The 16232-nt window shown below is 39.0% G+C and overlaps 1 protein-coding gene across 3 annotated transcripts in view; it reads right to left on the minus strand.

Annotated features, from left to right (window-relative positions):
- Positions 1 to 2877: 2877 nt before the first annotated feature.
- The window catches only part of OFD1 (OFD1 centriole and centriolar satellite protein), a 32791-nt gene continuing 19436 nt past the window's right edge, over positions 2878 to 16232 (minus strand). The window contains exons 17-23 of one of the 3 annotated variants that reach the window (XM_009646332.2): positions 15702 to 15834; positions 10841 to 10941; positions 7278 to 7397; positions 6051 to 6202; positions 4955 to 5125; positions 4230 to 4300; positions 2878 to 3170 (exon numbers count right to left, since the gene is read on the minus strand). In XM_009646332.2, coding sequence (XP_009644627.1) covers positions 3125 to 3170; positions 4230 to 4300; positions 4955 to 5125; positions 6051 to 6202; positions 7278 to 7397; positions 10841 to 10941; positions 15702 to 15834 — 794 coding nt within the window. In that variant the 3' untranslated portion in view covers positions 2878 to 3124. Of the gene's footprint in view, positions 3171 to 4229; positions 4301 to 4954; positions 5126 to 6050; positions 6225 to 7277; positions 7398 to 10840; positions 10942 to 15701; positions 15835 to 16232 lie in introns of those variants that run through there. The other 2 variants (XM_035901722.1, XM_035901721.1) reach the window with 2 other exon arrangements.

Raw genomic sequence — 16232 nt, forward strand, 5'->3', positions numbered from 1 at the left:
TCCACTTCCTCATGATACTGTCTTCTAACTGGGCCTACTTAAAGGATGCAAGCAAAATGCAGGCCTACCAAGATATCAAAGCAAAAGAAGAGCAGGAGCTTCAGGATATCCAGTCTCGGTCAAAAGAGCAACTCAATTCTTACACATAAATGTTTGCCACAGTAATTCAGCAGAAGAATTCTGTCGCTCTGACAAATCAACAGATAGCTGCTCTGCAGTACAGATGTGTGTCTACCAAACAAAATTAGAGAGAAGTGCAAAAGCTTCACATTCCAGCTCCTGGAACACATTCATAGGGAAATCTTCCCACGGGTAATCTTCCATCCTTTCAGACAGAGAATGGAGGTTTTCTTCCAGGCATTTTAAAAGGCAACACTTCACAATAAGTGACCAAATTTTTCCTCTTTCAGGCTTTTGGCGTTTAATAATATTTGACACGTCCTACAGCATGACGTCCCGCCCAAAACGGTGGCAGGCGCCCCGCGCCCGCGGGCGGTAGGTCTCCCTGCAGCCCTTAGGCAAGGGCAGGGGTACGGTGTGGGATTCAGTATCCCGGCGCACCTACCGAAGGGGACTGTGGCCGGCTGACGTTTCCGGCAGCTCGTGCCGCGGTGGCGGCGCCGTTGCAGCAGTTCCTAAGCTGCAGCCGGGCTGTCTTTGACCGCCCTCCCCGTGGGCCACAGGAACAGCGCTCTCCTCCTGCGCCATGCTTTTTTACAACAAAGCCGTCGCACTCGCGCGCTTAGGTGAGTGTTGAGCCGGTGTCCCAAGTTTTAATCTTTTTATTAACGGTTTAACGGAATGTGGATCCTCGGATCTGGATAATGATCCCCTTCTTTGAAAATAAATGTCAGCTTTGCCTTAATATTTATTTTCTATAAATGTCTTAGCATTTATATAGTGGCAGGAGACCATTATCCTACTTTTTAAGTAAGTGAAAAGTGTTACCTTATTAAAATGACACTGATCTGACTATTCCAAATGAGCAGATGGGAAAGCTTGCAGAGTTTTACACAAACAATAAAAATTACAGCCATAAAACAGAACACAGGATGTCCACCTTTCTCTATCTTGGTGCTTAGCAAATTTATAGTCAGTGCTTACGTGTTTTCCTTTTTACAAATTAATTAGCACATTAAGAAAACGTGGTGTTCAGAAAAAAAACAAATAAACAAACAAACTGGTGCCATTTTAAAGTCATTTCCCATAGAAGTCTGCCTTCTAATTACTGTTTTTTTCAGAAGCATTCAGTGATATCTTGAGTATTAGTGATGGTATACTTGGTGTTTTGTTCTATATGATAGATATATATATATAAATGTTTGGGGGGGAAAGTAAAATACATCAGTCGTTTGAAAAAAAATTAAATATTCGAGTCAGACCCATGTGAAGCTGACATATGGTTTGATGGGTTTGACTCTGCTGAATACAAATCAAAGGAAGCACAAATTTCTTCAAGTCAGTATTAAGAGAAAAGGCATTTGGGAGGGGGGGTATTAAGGTCAAATATAATTTTTTTTGTTAAATATTGAAGTCTAATTTGACAGTTTCAAAAAAGGGGCAAAGTTGATCAATGTAGAGCAAATATGACAAAATAGCCTAGTGTTATGTTCTTACCTGTTGCATGAAGGAGACATTTCTACCGCAATGCAGGTGATGTTCTAGCCCAGTGTTTGCATAAGGGTAATAACGGAGGCAGTGTCTTAAAGCCTAATTCTTTTCTAATTCAGTGTAGCTATTACTGGGAGTTTTTGAAGTTTTGTTTAAGTAGTCTAATATTTTTATGTAAAGAGCATTAAATTTTGCTATGTATAAATTTTTGTAACCTAACAGTGAATCAATATTTTCTATCAGTGCCAAGGGCTTCCTGTAGTTACATCCAAGTGTTAAAAATAAATATTTGTAGATAATAGACAACACTTGTGTACGCTTATTTGAAAACAGACCTACAGCTATGCTATACTGGCGCATCTCTGGGCTTTCTGTCTCTACCTGAAGGGAAACACGGTTTGTTCAGTAGCGTCCGCTTGCTCCCGGGGGGGGAAAGGAGGCCCCGTGGGTGCGCGCGCCGGCACGGTAAGTCAGCGAGCGGCTGTAGCGTGAAGCAGCGGTTGTTCCCGGTGGTTGTTCCCGGCCGGCGTAAGGCAAAAAGCACCATCCATCCCCTCCTGGACGTCAAACTGGAGGCGGCATCTTCAAAAGTTTGTAAACGCCAGCATTGCTGCAACACCAAATTAAGCGAGCAGCGTGTAAAATTAGACTAACACACACACACCCCCACCCCCCGCTTTAGTGTGATTTCTAAAAGCAAAGTTTTATTTCTGTCATGTTTTTTTTGAATTCACAAGACAGAGCTTTGGTTTTTGCCCCTAAATTCTGTCAAACTTGGCTTCATGTTCTTGTAGGTAGGTCAAGATGAGCAGCCTCGAATGCAGTGCAAGTTGTAATTAATGCTGCTGCCCAAAACTACTGCATTGATCAAAAAATACTGTATTTTATACTGTAAATAAAGTCTAATGATCTTGCCTATAATCTACCTACAAATTACAAAGCTTAAATAAAGATGAGTTAAACTAGCATCTTTACTTGAATCTCTCCATTCGGGGCTGGTTAATACCAACAAGGTGACAACACGAGATGGTAAGGCTGCTTTGAAAGGTGTGTGCTTCCCCTGCCACGGCAGCGAAAGGGGCACGGGGGCCTGCTTCCCTGTGAAACAGCCCAAGCCCAGGCTCTCTGCACCTTTAAAAATATGGTGATGACTGAATTTTCTGTTACCTGTACACTGTTTGTAACAGGTTGGGGGGGGCGGGAGGGTAGCAGGCAGCACCACTTAGAAAGCTGTCAAAGGCTATCGGCGGTCAGTGCTGACGTGGCTCTGCCTGAGCACACCGAGTCATCTCCTTTCGCTCCCCTCCTTCCGGATTTGCAACACATCAGGGCTCCCTCGTTGAAGACAATGGCCGAAGGCATGAGCCAGCTCAAAATCAGCTTTATTAAGTGATAATTATACAGCCCACCATCTTTGCACCTAGCAGTTATTACAACTTCTTACAGGTGGAAAGCTGCTTTAAAAAACATTCTTCTTGTATTAATAATAATTAAAAAAATCAGTCGCTATTGTTCACCAGAAGTTTTCATCCGTGTCTCCATGAGAAATGCCCGTAGCACTGTATTAAGGACAGGAGGGAGGGAAAAGAAAGCGATATGAGTCCGGAGTAGTTTCTTTTCCTCTTAAAACATAAATACTTGAGAGAGAACGAGTTGAAGGTCCATGCACTGTGAGAGACTGCGTATCATCACTGCCTGCGTTTTACGCTCACCCGTGCTGCAGTTCTCCTGCTGTTTCAGCGCACTGGAGGCAAGAAGCACGCCTTTAAGGGTGAGGCTTTGGGCCTTCACAAAGAGCGCGCCACCTCCTCCAGTCGTGCCTACCCCGTGAGAAGAGCACTATCAGGCACCAGTGCAGGAGCTCCAGGCTAAGGTGGGGTATGTAAACCCCTCCAGATGATAAAAAGGCACAGATAACCCTGCATCATTACTACGGTTAGTGTGAGCAGGTAATTTTTTTCTTTTAACCATTCTATATTTTTTGCTTATGATTGTATTTTCAAATAAATTTAAAGATGTGATAGACGTGGAGTTGGGTTTGGGGTTTGGTTTGGGGTTTGGTTTTTTTTTTTCTTTCCCCTAGCAAGCAACTAAAAACTGCACATCTTTATCTATGGGATGGCTAGAGAGACCCAGAGGCCATGTCCTAGCTGTGGTAACTCAGTGCAGGCAGACACAACCTCTGAAAAAAAGTGTGTGAACTAATCTGTTAAGAGTCCATGACGCTACTGATAAATCAAAAACTCGACTCAATGCTAGTAACAGGAGATCTGCACAGTGCGGCATAGACAAACTTTCTCAGGGTCACAACCCCAGAAGAACCCCTCATACTTCAGCTCAGCCTGAAGGAATGGAGGTGCTGCTTGCTCAGTGGCAGATAAAAGGTTTTAATTAGCACAGCTACTGAAACAGATCATTGAACGTAGTTCCCGGATCCGAATGCCATTTAGTGCATAAATTCCCCTAGGAATTTTCCAACACATGTGCTTTCGATTACTGGTTTGTTTATACTTACTTTTCTTTTTAAGAAAGCAGATGTCTCTCAACTGTAATTCATACTGCAACTATTTATTAATGTGGGGTAATAGAAGTGATTAAAAGCAATAGCCCAGCCTTACCTGTCATCCTTTTCACTAGATAGAAGTCCCTCTGTAAGTGACACTTCTCCTATTTCTTCTTTCTTTGAATCCTGGCAGCCAACAGGAAAATACACTTTAACTGGTTCTTAAGTCAAGGTTTAAGTAAGTGACTCAATAATGGCACCTGTACTTTCAGGCACCTAATGGAAAATAAAACGCCTATTTCTACAAATGCTGCACTGCATCCAGAATAACGACGCTTTGGAAAACCAGGTTGGGATAATGTCGGAGCAAAAGTATGCTGCAGTCTTTCATCGAAGTAGTGTTCACCCCCATGTACCCACCTGTCCTTTAAGGTCAAATTTTCCATTTTGCCAAAATAAATTCTATCATCAGTTGTGTTAGTACAACACAAACTGACCTGTGTAGATTCAAACTGTATTCAAACATAGTTTAAACTAAAAATTGGGGACATTTAAATTTAAATACTCTCCTAGTGCTTAAAAAAACAACCAAACAAGCCCCCCCAGCATATCAGGAAAAAAAAAAACAAAACAAAAAACCAACAACTTGTAAAAGAGTTTTCAGGTTTTTTTCTTTTGAATCAACACATTTCTGCAATACAAATCCAAACACTCATTTCTGCAGTCTGTTGCATAAAGCAACCCAAAAGAATGGGAATACTGTTTTCATTCTAAGCGTATTTTAGCAAGACATAAATTCAGCCAATAATAATTTTGGGACCAGGTTTTGAGAATAATCACCTTGTTTGCCAGTTCCTGCTCTCTGCTTTGCTGAATTATTCTCATGTATTTTTCTAATGGATTTGGAGTAGGATCCTTCAAGTCATCTGCAGCACCAGAATTGGTGTTTTCAAATTTTCCTCCCTCCTTATCTTCTTTTTCTTCATCTGTTTTCATTGAGTCCTGGATCAGCTTTAAGACACAAACTCAAAATTAAATGCCAATCAGCTCAAAAAAATACCTTTATACCTAAATACCTGCACTACATGCAGGATTTCATGTTAACCTTGGTAAAACACGCCAGTCTGAACAGCATTAAATTTGTTAATGTAAAGTTCAAGATGATAGGTTAAGCTGTTGCTTCAATTCAAGAAGTGACATTCAAGAAATCCCACTCTAACCGTGCCTGGACATCTGTGAGGCCTGAGGCTTCTACGCATGACATCTACGTGTGAATTGAAAAAATACGAGCCGACATGGGCATGCAAGTTTCTTGAAGGGCCCCATTTGCTGGTGCGAAGGGTAGCATGAGCATGTCTGGTCGGTACCACTATACTGAATCAAATTAACCAAGGTTTAATGGGACGAAGAGGAAGACAAAATGGGAGGGAGCTTTTTCACAGGTCCTAGAAGTCCAGAACACTACTTCAACACAAGCTACATCAGCTCAAAGGGATTTAAGGAAACTCCTTATAACTTCTACTTCCAAGAAGTACCCTAAATAACCTCATGCAGGCTGATGAACAGATGGACAGGAACATGTCCTGCTGGTGTCCCAGCAGCAGCGGTCCAGACCAGAAAGTCAGTGACTGTATAGCTTATCCCAATAGCATGGTGACAGCTGCCTTCTAAGTTCTCGCCATAAAACTGTAGCTTCCAGTTACATGAAGCATGGAAGAAAAAGCATCTGTTTCCAGTGAAAAAGTTACTTGGCAGAAGGAGAAATTCTAGCGAGACTCTGTGGTTAATCACACAAGTACATAAAAGAACTTAGCCTCTGCTACTTCCACTTCAAGAAAAAAATCTGGTTTTAACCAAGTAACACACACAGCAATCCTAAAATACATGGCACCACAAAGCTGCATTACTGTCAGAAATTTAAACACCAAATCACCACCTCTTTGTTAAGCTTTTCCACTTCTTTTTGCTCTCTTCCCAAAGCTTCCTGTTGTTCTCTCTCTCTCCTTTCTTCTCTTGCTTTCCTTTCTTCTTCTAAGCTTTTCTCAACTTCTCTGTTCTGTTCTTCAATCTGTCTTTGATCCAGCACCGCTGTGAAAAATTATCTCAACATCTGTGATTTGATTTATGTAGTTCAGTAATCTACTACAGTAGCATACAAATAAGTAACAGGTTCCCGTATAACATGAATAGTAAGTGAAAAACAACTGGATATATTGGTTATACATATACCAAAGTTATTCTTGGGTATCTGGTAATGTTTCTTCCCACCTCTATATGTTTGTAGTCTGATACATGATTCACTAAGAGTTAAACAGTAGAGCCAAAGTAGAGGCCAGAGAGCTGACAAACCTCTCTATGCACTTCTGATTCCTCCCATGGACTTTCTCATTAAATCTCTGTTATCCTAAAGTTCATGTTGCTATATTCTTTCCCTCTCCACAATATAGTTGGATACAATTCTTTATAAATACAAAGGAAAGTACCTAAAAAAAACTTTGAAAATTACTGCAGAACACACTGCTGATGTGACTGGTATATTTAAGTAGAACAGCATGCAGATAGTAATTAGATGGGCAAACTAAATACTGGGAATTGTTGGAAGCTAGAAAGCTCTTCCCTTAATACAAATAATCATAATGCTTCCATCTAGAACAACTAGAAAAGTGGCATATGTTGTGCTGAAATCATCCTCATCTACCCACAGAATTAAACCAGCATTGTGATAATACAGTTTTGCAAACAGAGTCAAGAAAAATTAAAAAAATCCAGACAAGCAGTACATAAAATACTTTTTAAAAATCAAAACAAAACCTTTCAAGTCTCATTTCTATCAAGAGCAGAAATAATATCTAGTAATTATGCTAAGGAGAAAAGAAAAATCACAAAATCACCTCTACAGAAGCCGGACAGGAGGGTGGGATGGGTGGCAAAAGTATTTAAATTAAAAACAGATTTAACTAAAACCAGGGTGAAAAAGGACATCCTCATAGAGTAAAGCAAAAGAAAACAGTCCTTCCTCTTTATTACATAATTAGCACTTTTGGAAAAATTTTTCCATCCCACCAGCATACATACCTACAGAATGTTAAATATTTGGCTTTTTGATTCATGCATTTGACATTTAAAAAGGGAATTCACTTTTGTTTTGGAGCTGAGAACTCACTTAAGTCCTGCAGTGAAGTGGCTGTTGCTGGCACAGTGGTCGCGACGTGGCTTCCATTGACGATGTCCCCAGATAGATGCAAGGCATCACTTTCACACTGCTCTGGAATGTCCCCCTGATCTGGAGAAGAAATTTGAACAATGGCTTCATTATTTTGTAATTACAATAGTGGAGCACAGCAATGGACACAAAGTGTGGGAATGGCTGAATTAGAACACATAAATATCAGCACTAATTGAGCATTTTCCCTTCAACTTGACCATTTCCCTGAGGATTAAGAATGATCATAGGCTGTACTTGCTTCTTTAATTACAGAACTGTTAGTTTGCAAATTAGCTATCGGAACACATCTGTTTACAAAGCCAAAAGACATTCATGAATAAATAAACAACAGAAAACCAAAATGTTTTCATTTCTTTACATAATCAAGATACAGGTCACAGGAAAACTGCATGTCCAAGCTTAGCTCATCCTTTCCATCCACACAAGACAACCTTTAATTACTTGATCACATACTATGCCTTTATTAGGATCCTTGCCTTCTACAGTGCACAGGATGGATACTGCTAACGGGGATATTCTACATTACATTTTCTTCTCCCTGCGCAATGTGGCTCTGAATTTACAAAAACAGACTTACCGGACTTCCTCTGTGATCATTGCTATGATACTCAACTGCTGCTTAATTATTTATTTGCCAAGTATGCAGACTGCTATCATCTCAATTTTATGGGAGAAAGCAAAAAGGGATAAGAAAAATCAGATGTAGCCATTATCTCTTGGTAGCCAAACTGAAATACACAGGACCATTTTTCCAAGCATTTAGTGTAATATAGTACAGATACCTTACATATCTCCTTAAATTTTGGGTAAAGGTTTAGAAAATATAAATTTCCCATCCTTGAAATACTATCAAGGTTTCAAGCATTCTTCTTTTCCATGTTATAATATGAAATACTTTGCACAAAGAAAACCAACACATCCAAACCGATCAGCCTCTCTTTCAGAATGGCCTGAATATCTTTAAAGTTCTTTTAAAGGAATTATAGATGACAGAAATATTGACAGAAAATTCCTGCCAAACTGTCAGCCTAGCAAAGTTATGAGAATATTTTCAGTTTCTTACAAAAGCAACAGGAAGTCCTACCACCAGCTTTGCCGTAAGACCCAAATTATGGGCTATCACACTCAAAAGAAAATCTATTCTGGGTTTTTGCTCTCTCTTTAGGTTTAAATTATGAGGTTATCAACATCCTTTCCCTATGAGACACCAGTATATTTCACGGTATGTAATATTTCAATAGTAAAAAGTAGGCTCCTATTAAATCCTATATCTAACTTCCAAAGGTCTGCTTTACTGTCTAGCTTCCAAAGGTCTACTCTCACAAACAAACAAAAAAACCCCAAGGCCAAAACAATACAGTACAAAATACCTTTACATTAGCGTTTCTGGAAAGGTAAAAACGGTAACACTCTTTGTACACCTTCACGCAAAGGTGGACCGCAACAGATCCGTTATTTCCTTAAGATGAGCACATCAACTAAAACCAATTACTGCCAACAGAAATGCCAGTCTTTTCTTGCTAGAGCTTGCTCACAGTAGGATTAAAAGGCTTTCCATATTTTCTAGCATCTCCTTCACTCCATTGTTTTCTCCTACTCTTATCAACTTCTTCCTTCATTATATCTTATTCTACATTTACTTTTTAGACTTGACATTCTTATTCCTCCCCCCACAATTTCTCTTGGGTTACCTTCTTTTCTTCTTAGCTGTTCTGATTTCTTTCTACATACTGAGATTGTCTTTTGATGCAGCCTGACCCAACTAAAGTACTTTTGATTTAGAAATCATCAGCATATGCAAACTCTTAAAATTGTTCTGTTGACTACCACAGGTCACTAAATGATACAGTGGTAACTTATTTGGGCACAGCATCTACTCAAGCCTAATTGCCAAGAAAATGCCAGTCTACTCTCACATAACATATTCCTAGAAGCCTCTAATACAAAATTAAACAAACAAATCTAAATCTAGTTAAAATATGAGACAAGAAGAAACCATTAGTGGCTACAGGCTCAGTTCACATTCAAATAATGCATAAAGCTTATAAAAACAAAATTAAATACGGTAAATTTAAAGATGACACATGTAACTGAGTAAAACTTCAGAGAAATGCATAGATGAGTCATCAGCTTCTGCTAGTTACCACTAAACACTATCAGCACATTTGCTGTTTAAACAAACAGTATCTTTTGGTTGGTTGGTTGGTTCTTAAAATACTGAAAGCCATATTCTCACCAGTTCAGGAGAGTGAGCAAGGGCATCACTCCATCTTCCATACGACCCAACCACAACTAAAAGAATAAGCGAGTCTTGGACCCAGGAAAACACTCACACCAGTTAGGAATATTTTCTTTGAAATCAGTGATGCTAACTCTCCCATACAATAATTATAAAAAAAATGAATTTAATTATACTACCTAATGAAGTATCTCCACCAGTCTCTCCACCAGACTTTACAGACAAAATTTGGAAATGGGAAAGGCATTTAGCTTACTGTTCACATCTTTGTCATTGACAATTTCACTTACTTTAACCCCACAGTTTCATGGGAGATAAGGCTGCTCAGGTCTAACATTAAGATATCACTCAAATGCTGAAAAACCAGGAAATAAAGCCAGGAACTGTGCTTCTGTTTCTCTCTTCATACACAAATGGTTATAATGGGCATTAACTTCTACTATCCTCCTCTTTCTACAGGACCTTAGTTACACCAAAGATTTTTGAAAACTGACGCTGCAGGCTCAACTACAGCATATATAGAGAGAAACATTTTCTAGCACACAATGCAAAACACCACATAATGACGAAGTTCTTCCTGCAATCAACGGAGATCAGAAATGTAAATAAATGAAATGCTGACCTCAGAGGGAAAAAAAAAAACAGGATAAAATTCATGTTTCAGTAACTGAACCATATGTTCCAAAACTGCTGAGAGATGCTGATTAATGACAGCGTAATTCCAAGTGTTCTTCACACATTTATACACATTTCTGAAATAACTTCTAATTCATAATACTATTTAAGCCTCAGTTACTGAAGGAAAAATCAACAAGAGTACATGTAATGGCTGCAGAAACTTATCTTCAGAGTTACAACTTGGTAATACTGCTCTGATATTGGTCCATGATGAACACTCCTTGGAGTTTTACTTTATGCAGCAAATATAATAGTGCCTCAAGTTAGTTCATATACTGGTACATCTGACAATTTTAATACATTCTGAAACAACTGTCAGATCTACATGCATTAATCAGAACAAGGTTATACAAGATTTCTGAATAAAAAATATGTTCCTAAATTTCAGAACTGATTTTAGTGTCCACTTACTACTACATACCCTTCTCCTCTAAAGATGCAAATATGAAGAAAAGTTTTTCTTATTTCCAACATCAGTCAGAATTTGTTCTCTCCACCTATAGTCTTAAACTATCAAGACAATTATCTTACAACTGTTAAGCAAAGGTGTTAAGCAAACTGTCTAAAATACACTAAAACTTACATTCGAGAGAAGAAATGTGTTCTTCGAGGTCCTCATACATTAGTTTCTCCGGTTTGGGTATATCACTGAAATCTTGTTTATCTGTTGGTTGATTATGAAGACTGAAAGGAGAAGGAAGAACATAAATAATTCAAAAAATATAAATGCTAAACTTTTAAGCAAATAGCAATCTGAGATTTAAATACAAGGATTACTCATGTGGTTAACAACAGACTAAACCAAATGTAAAACCCACACAATCAAAATGCTGTAACTTTCTGACTCAAAGTCCGTCAGATCCGTCTCTCTGCTAGCCATCTCCCTAGAGCCTTTCCCCAAGGCCTATCTATGGCATAAAGGCATTACATTAAAACAAAATACACTCTCAAAAGGCATAAAAAGGAGTAAGGGGGAAAAAAAAGGAGAAATACAATGAAGTGTGACACTTAGTCAACTGAACTCAAGAAAATTGCCTTTTTAGGCTCTGTGTTACAGTCTAATTCCCACTTTGATGTCATCTTAACAGATGTGTTTGAAATGTATTAGGATTAGATGTCTGGCAAAACATATATGCAGGGGTGAAAATCTGGGTGTTGTGAAAAATGGGGTTAGTGCCCTCATTCTAAATCCAAGTTTATCTCTTCAGAAAGATAATGTGAAAGAACAGTCTCCTTCATGTGACCCAGGTACTAAACTCTGACCAGAACCAGAACAGCAAAAGGAGTGCAGGTCACTAATGAAATTCAGCAGCAGCACTCCCTAAAGGAGCTTACTTCACACCAGCTGGTGCTCTTCACCACGGCATAAACATGTTTGTGCTTTCAATTTCTAAGGAATTCAGGTCTTCTATGGGGCAAAAGTAGAGAACAAACAAAACATACCCCCACAATGAGACATGTTCAGTAAAAAAATGTAAACCTGGGGACAAACAAATAAATCTGCATTGTCAGAAGGATAGTTCAGCACCACCAGTGGGGAAAAATACCCTGTAAATTAAATACAACAGAATAAATGGAACTTCTAAGTTTTTGGAAGTCTACTTCATGTTTTTCGTCTTTCCTTCACAGAAACGGTTCAGTGTTAAGTAATTCTTAAGGATGCAAGGTTCAAGGACATGCACGCCACCTTCTTCAATACTGCGTCCTGCAACACTGCTGGAAAGACAGTCAATACACTGCCTCACATTCAACAACAGGTCTGCTGCATAAACACATCTATTTCCAAACAGGTTTCAAAATTCCTGCCATCAAACGAAGTTGGCAACCAAACCCTGGACTGTACCTAATGTCAATATTCCATAAAACAGTACACCAAATGATTAATGACAACCACCACCATCTCAACTATTTTGTTCATGTTCGAAATTACTTTTTTTAGCCTAAAACTGGTAACAATCCTCACTAATCGGTTCCTTCGGCCCTAAACAAAAAAGGAATGGTTTAGATAATAATCTGTCTTACAACTCTAGTCTTCCTGTCTGTGTTTACTGGCTTCCTTCATACCACTCATATCTTGAAACGTAAATAAACAAGGAGCTCCTGTAGTCACAGAAGCAATTGTTCTTCTCCCCACTAACTTGTAATGGCTTACTGGTGTTACAGCATCGGTTTTCTTTTTCTTTTCCAAGAAGTTCCCGTTGCCACTTAAAATCTACAGGTCATAAATTAATCCCACAATACACATCAATGATGTGGCATTTGCCTAATAATGACAGTAAATAGCTGGAAACGCCCACGCATGCATTTCCCAAATATTTTATGTAACAGAAAACAGTCCTAAACACAAGAAATTAAAAAATACTCAACACAAGAATGTTTTCCCTTGAAGAAAATCTTGGGAAAGCAGCAAGTTCAAGAAAATTATTGGGACCTCATACCCTTGCTTTGTCATGAGGAACCCAGGAAAGCAACAACAACCCACAGCTGCCTGTGCAGACCCTGGCCTGTTCTTTGCAACACAACTTGTTCATACTGTTCGCTCTTCAGGCAGTGCAGACTCTACAACATCCTTCAAAGAAGTACAGACCCTCACAGTATTAGAGCATTTGCCCTTTTTCACTGTAGCATGCAGCTTAACATTCAACCTTCGCTTTGTAAGGTCTGCCAGAGGCATACAGGATACCTGAGACATCCTGTAGAAAAGGTGAATGAGCAGGGAAAGAAGAGACAGCCACTTAAAGGAACTAATCTCACAGTCCCTAGAAATCCCAACAGCTTCTTTTCAAGGCTAAGAACATAAAGGCTCTCCCCAAGTTCTAACCACAAGAGAAACCCTCTCTACACGAAAGCTATATTGAGGACTTGATAGCAACAAAATAAGAAAGCCCTATGAATGACTGCTAGAGCTTGCCCCAGGACAAGACGTCTTCAGACATCAAATCTGGAATGATGGCTAGCAGGTTAAGGCCAACTGAAGTGTCTCCTCTTAGGAAAGAAACATTAAAAATTAAATACTCAAGCTTTTTCTGAACACCTATTCAGGATTCTCAGTTTTGGAGAGTGGAGGCAGCAGTGACCGTTAAGAACAGAAGAATTTCATACAGGAACATAGGAGATACAGAGAGGAAATTGAAGTCATTTTTATGCAGCTTAATTTTGCCAAGTTATTAATTTACTTAAGGGAGAACTTGGGAAAAAAAAAAGCAAAGGAAAAGAGTAAAGTTCTGCTATCTGTCCCCTTCCCCCATGCAAAGGAGACTGGAGATTCCTATTCTGGAAACGGTTACACAGGCACATGAACAAGCTCTTCAGAGAAAAGAAAAAGTTAGCATTACAGCTTGTTAATGAATTAAGTGAGAATGTACAACTGCCTTGATTTAAATTCTCAGTCAGCAGACACTACTGAGTTTCAATCAGCCAAGGCTCATCAGTCAGGTCACAGATGTGAAAAACAGAGACACAGTAAAAGAGACATAGCTTTGCTCAAACAATTAGTGGCCTTTTTTTATTAAGGTTTTCTGTGTGCATCAAAAATAACCTCAGTAGCTTTTGAACATCAAGCATATGCAAAAGGCCTGTTTGATATGGAAAGGACAAGAGATTATCACTACTTTGGACAGGAATTTGTGATAAGCTTGTAGTTTTACCTTTTCTTGAAAAATTATTTCAAGTCATTGAAACATGAAGTTTACCCCTCTAAAGACCCAACATCATCTTCTGAAATGAAGTTTGTTCTCAAATTAGTCTACAACATCAGCAGGAGTTCTCGTTAGCCTTTTCAGGATCACATTTATGTGGATGGCACAGAAGCCTACTAAAGGAATCTAACCTGTCAAATCCCCAAAGAGCCCATGACAGCAAACTGCTAAAAATACATTCACATTCAGGTAATTCATACGAGGGTGAGGCTCTCCGATAGGATTGCTGTAAATAAGACATGCCAAGTGATAGTCAGTTAATTGGCCGCTGTAGTACCTTCACATTCCCTTTTGCAACACAGTACAGGCATTATTCTTACTCAAAAAAGTATACAGTCTAAATGTTTAAATTAACAATATGATCCCAAGTTATGAGACACGAGAAGTCAGATGTGTCTTGGACATATGCATACATTCCTCATGCGTTTAAAAAATAAGATTTTTTTCATAGATGCTATACGCAAGCACGCAAGTCAGTTGTTTAACTCAGATTTACTTTTAGGAACAGATTTGACATTTTGGGGAATCTTTTAGAAAACACATTTTCTGTGATTAATGGCATATTCATTTATTAACAATGAATCTTTCACTCAGCTGTCTGAAAGTGGTCCACTGTGTAAGGAAATACAATCAAAGAGGTGGTCTACACTGACACAAAAGATTTCAAGCACTGCAGAATTTGCAGCGCTCTCAAAATATGAGGATCCACAACACACCTTGCTTTAAATAACAGCATCCAATGTTTTCAAAAGTTCATCAGAACACTGACACATGAAGAGCAGAGAAGAAGGGGAAAAGCAGAATTTTATTGTTAAATCTAGAGCTCTATCTAAGGATGTATCTACAGCAGCCTAAAAACCAACAAAGTAAATCAGCCTGACCTGAGCCCAGGAACACCTAAACTTTGTATGACTTGTAACTGTCAGGTGTGCCTCAGTGGTAAAACAGTGCACACCAATGAACCACCTGCTGTCCTCGAAGCCACACACAGTAACAGAGCAATACTTACATTGGTTGAAACAGCACAAACTGAAAGTATTGAGAAGCAGTTCTAAAAAGTGTTTGAATCACAGAGGAACTAGTATCCTTAAACAGCAGAATTTGAGCTAAGTTTCAGTGATGGATATTTATCAGTTTGCTGTATCTGAATTAAACGAACACATGCTTAGGATGCTTCACATTCTTACTCTCCAGGCTTTTTAGTCCTTTGCCTAGCACTTTTCCACGGCAGTGGACTTTTTAGGCTCTGGAGCTAGTGCTACCATTACTGTTTCTCCCCAACAGAGGGAATCTTTGGAATAACTTTTCATCCTTGCTCAACTACACCAGTGAAATGACTTTATAAAACACTCTGTAAGTAAAATAAATCAAGTTTTACTTTGTCATAGGACTTTTTTTTTTTAAATCACATTCATCTGAAGTTACTAAGGCACTTGAGGTTTTCGTATTTTGCTGCACATAACTTTGCACTGTAAGGAAGCACAAATTTAACAGAGATGAAAATGTCAAATCACATTTGTCAAAAGTGTTTGGATTTGGGATGAGGGGGTGTTTGGGTTTTTTTAAAACTGAGTTCCTTCTGAGGCATGATATTGAAGAAAGGAAATCCTTATCCATCTTCAGAAAAGTTCTCACTTATAAAATGAATGGCTAACTTGAACCGTAAAAGCAGCTATCGCCATGAACAGTTAGATAAATGTTTCTTTAAAAAGCAGGTTAAAAATGTTGCTTTGTAAACAATGTTACCTGATTTTCTGGCCATGACCGGATGGTGAGGAAGAAACAGACTCAGAAGATGAAAGTAGATGTGGCTTTGAAATAGGAGAAAGCACCTGATCAACACTCTGCTGTGAAGAGGCAAGGTATGAGCCACTGATGTCTGCAGATAAACACAATTTGTAGTAGTCAGTTATTTGTCCTACCGCTTCTCAGACAAGGCTGGTTTTTACAAGACATGCATAATTGGACTGTGCAGGCACCACCACTGTAGGGCAACTAACATCCAAATCTACCAGGATTAACATGAACTTTCTTGCACTTGTTACTTGTTTGTTTGTTTGTTTTTTCTCTGTTTTACCCCTCCTGTATGGCAATTCTCCTCTACAAGCCTCCAACATCATAAACTTATTCCTCACAAAGCATGATTACCATCACCCCATAATATGTCCATGTTCCCTACAAACTGCAGCCCCTCTGCCAAACACCAAATAATTTCTCCCATGCTGGGCATTAGAGAAAGATACAGACCCAAATTTCAAGCTAGGGATGTGCTTACTA

The sequence above is a fragment of the Egretta garzetta genome, unplaced genomic scaffold, assembly GCF_000687185.1.
Source record: "Egretta garzetta isolate BGI_Z169 unplaced genomic scaffold, ASM68718v1 scaffold49, whole genome shotgun sequence".
NCBI classification, from domain to species: domain Eukaryota; kingdom Metazoa; phylum Chordata; class Aves; order Pelecaniformes; family Ardeidae; genus Egretta; species Egretta garzetta.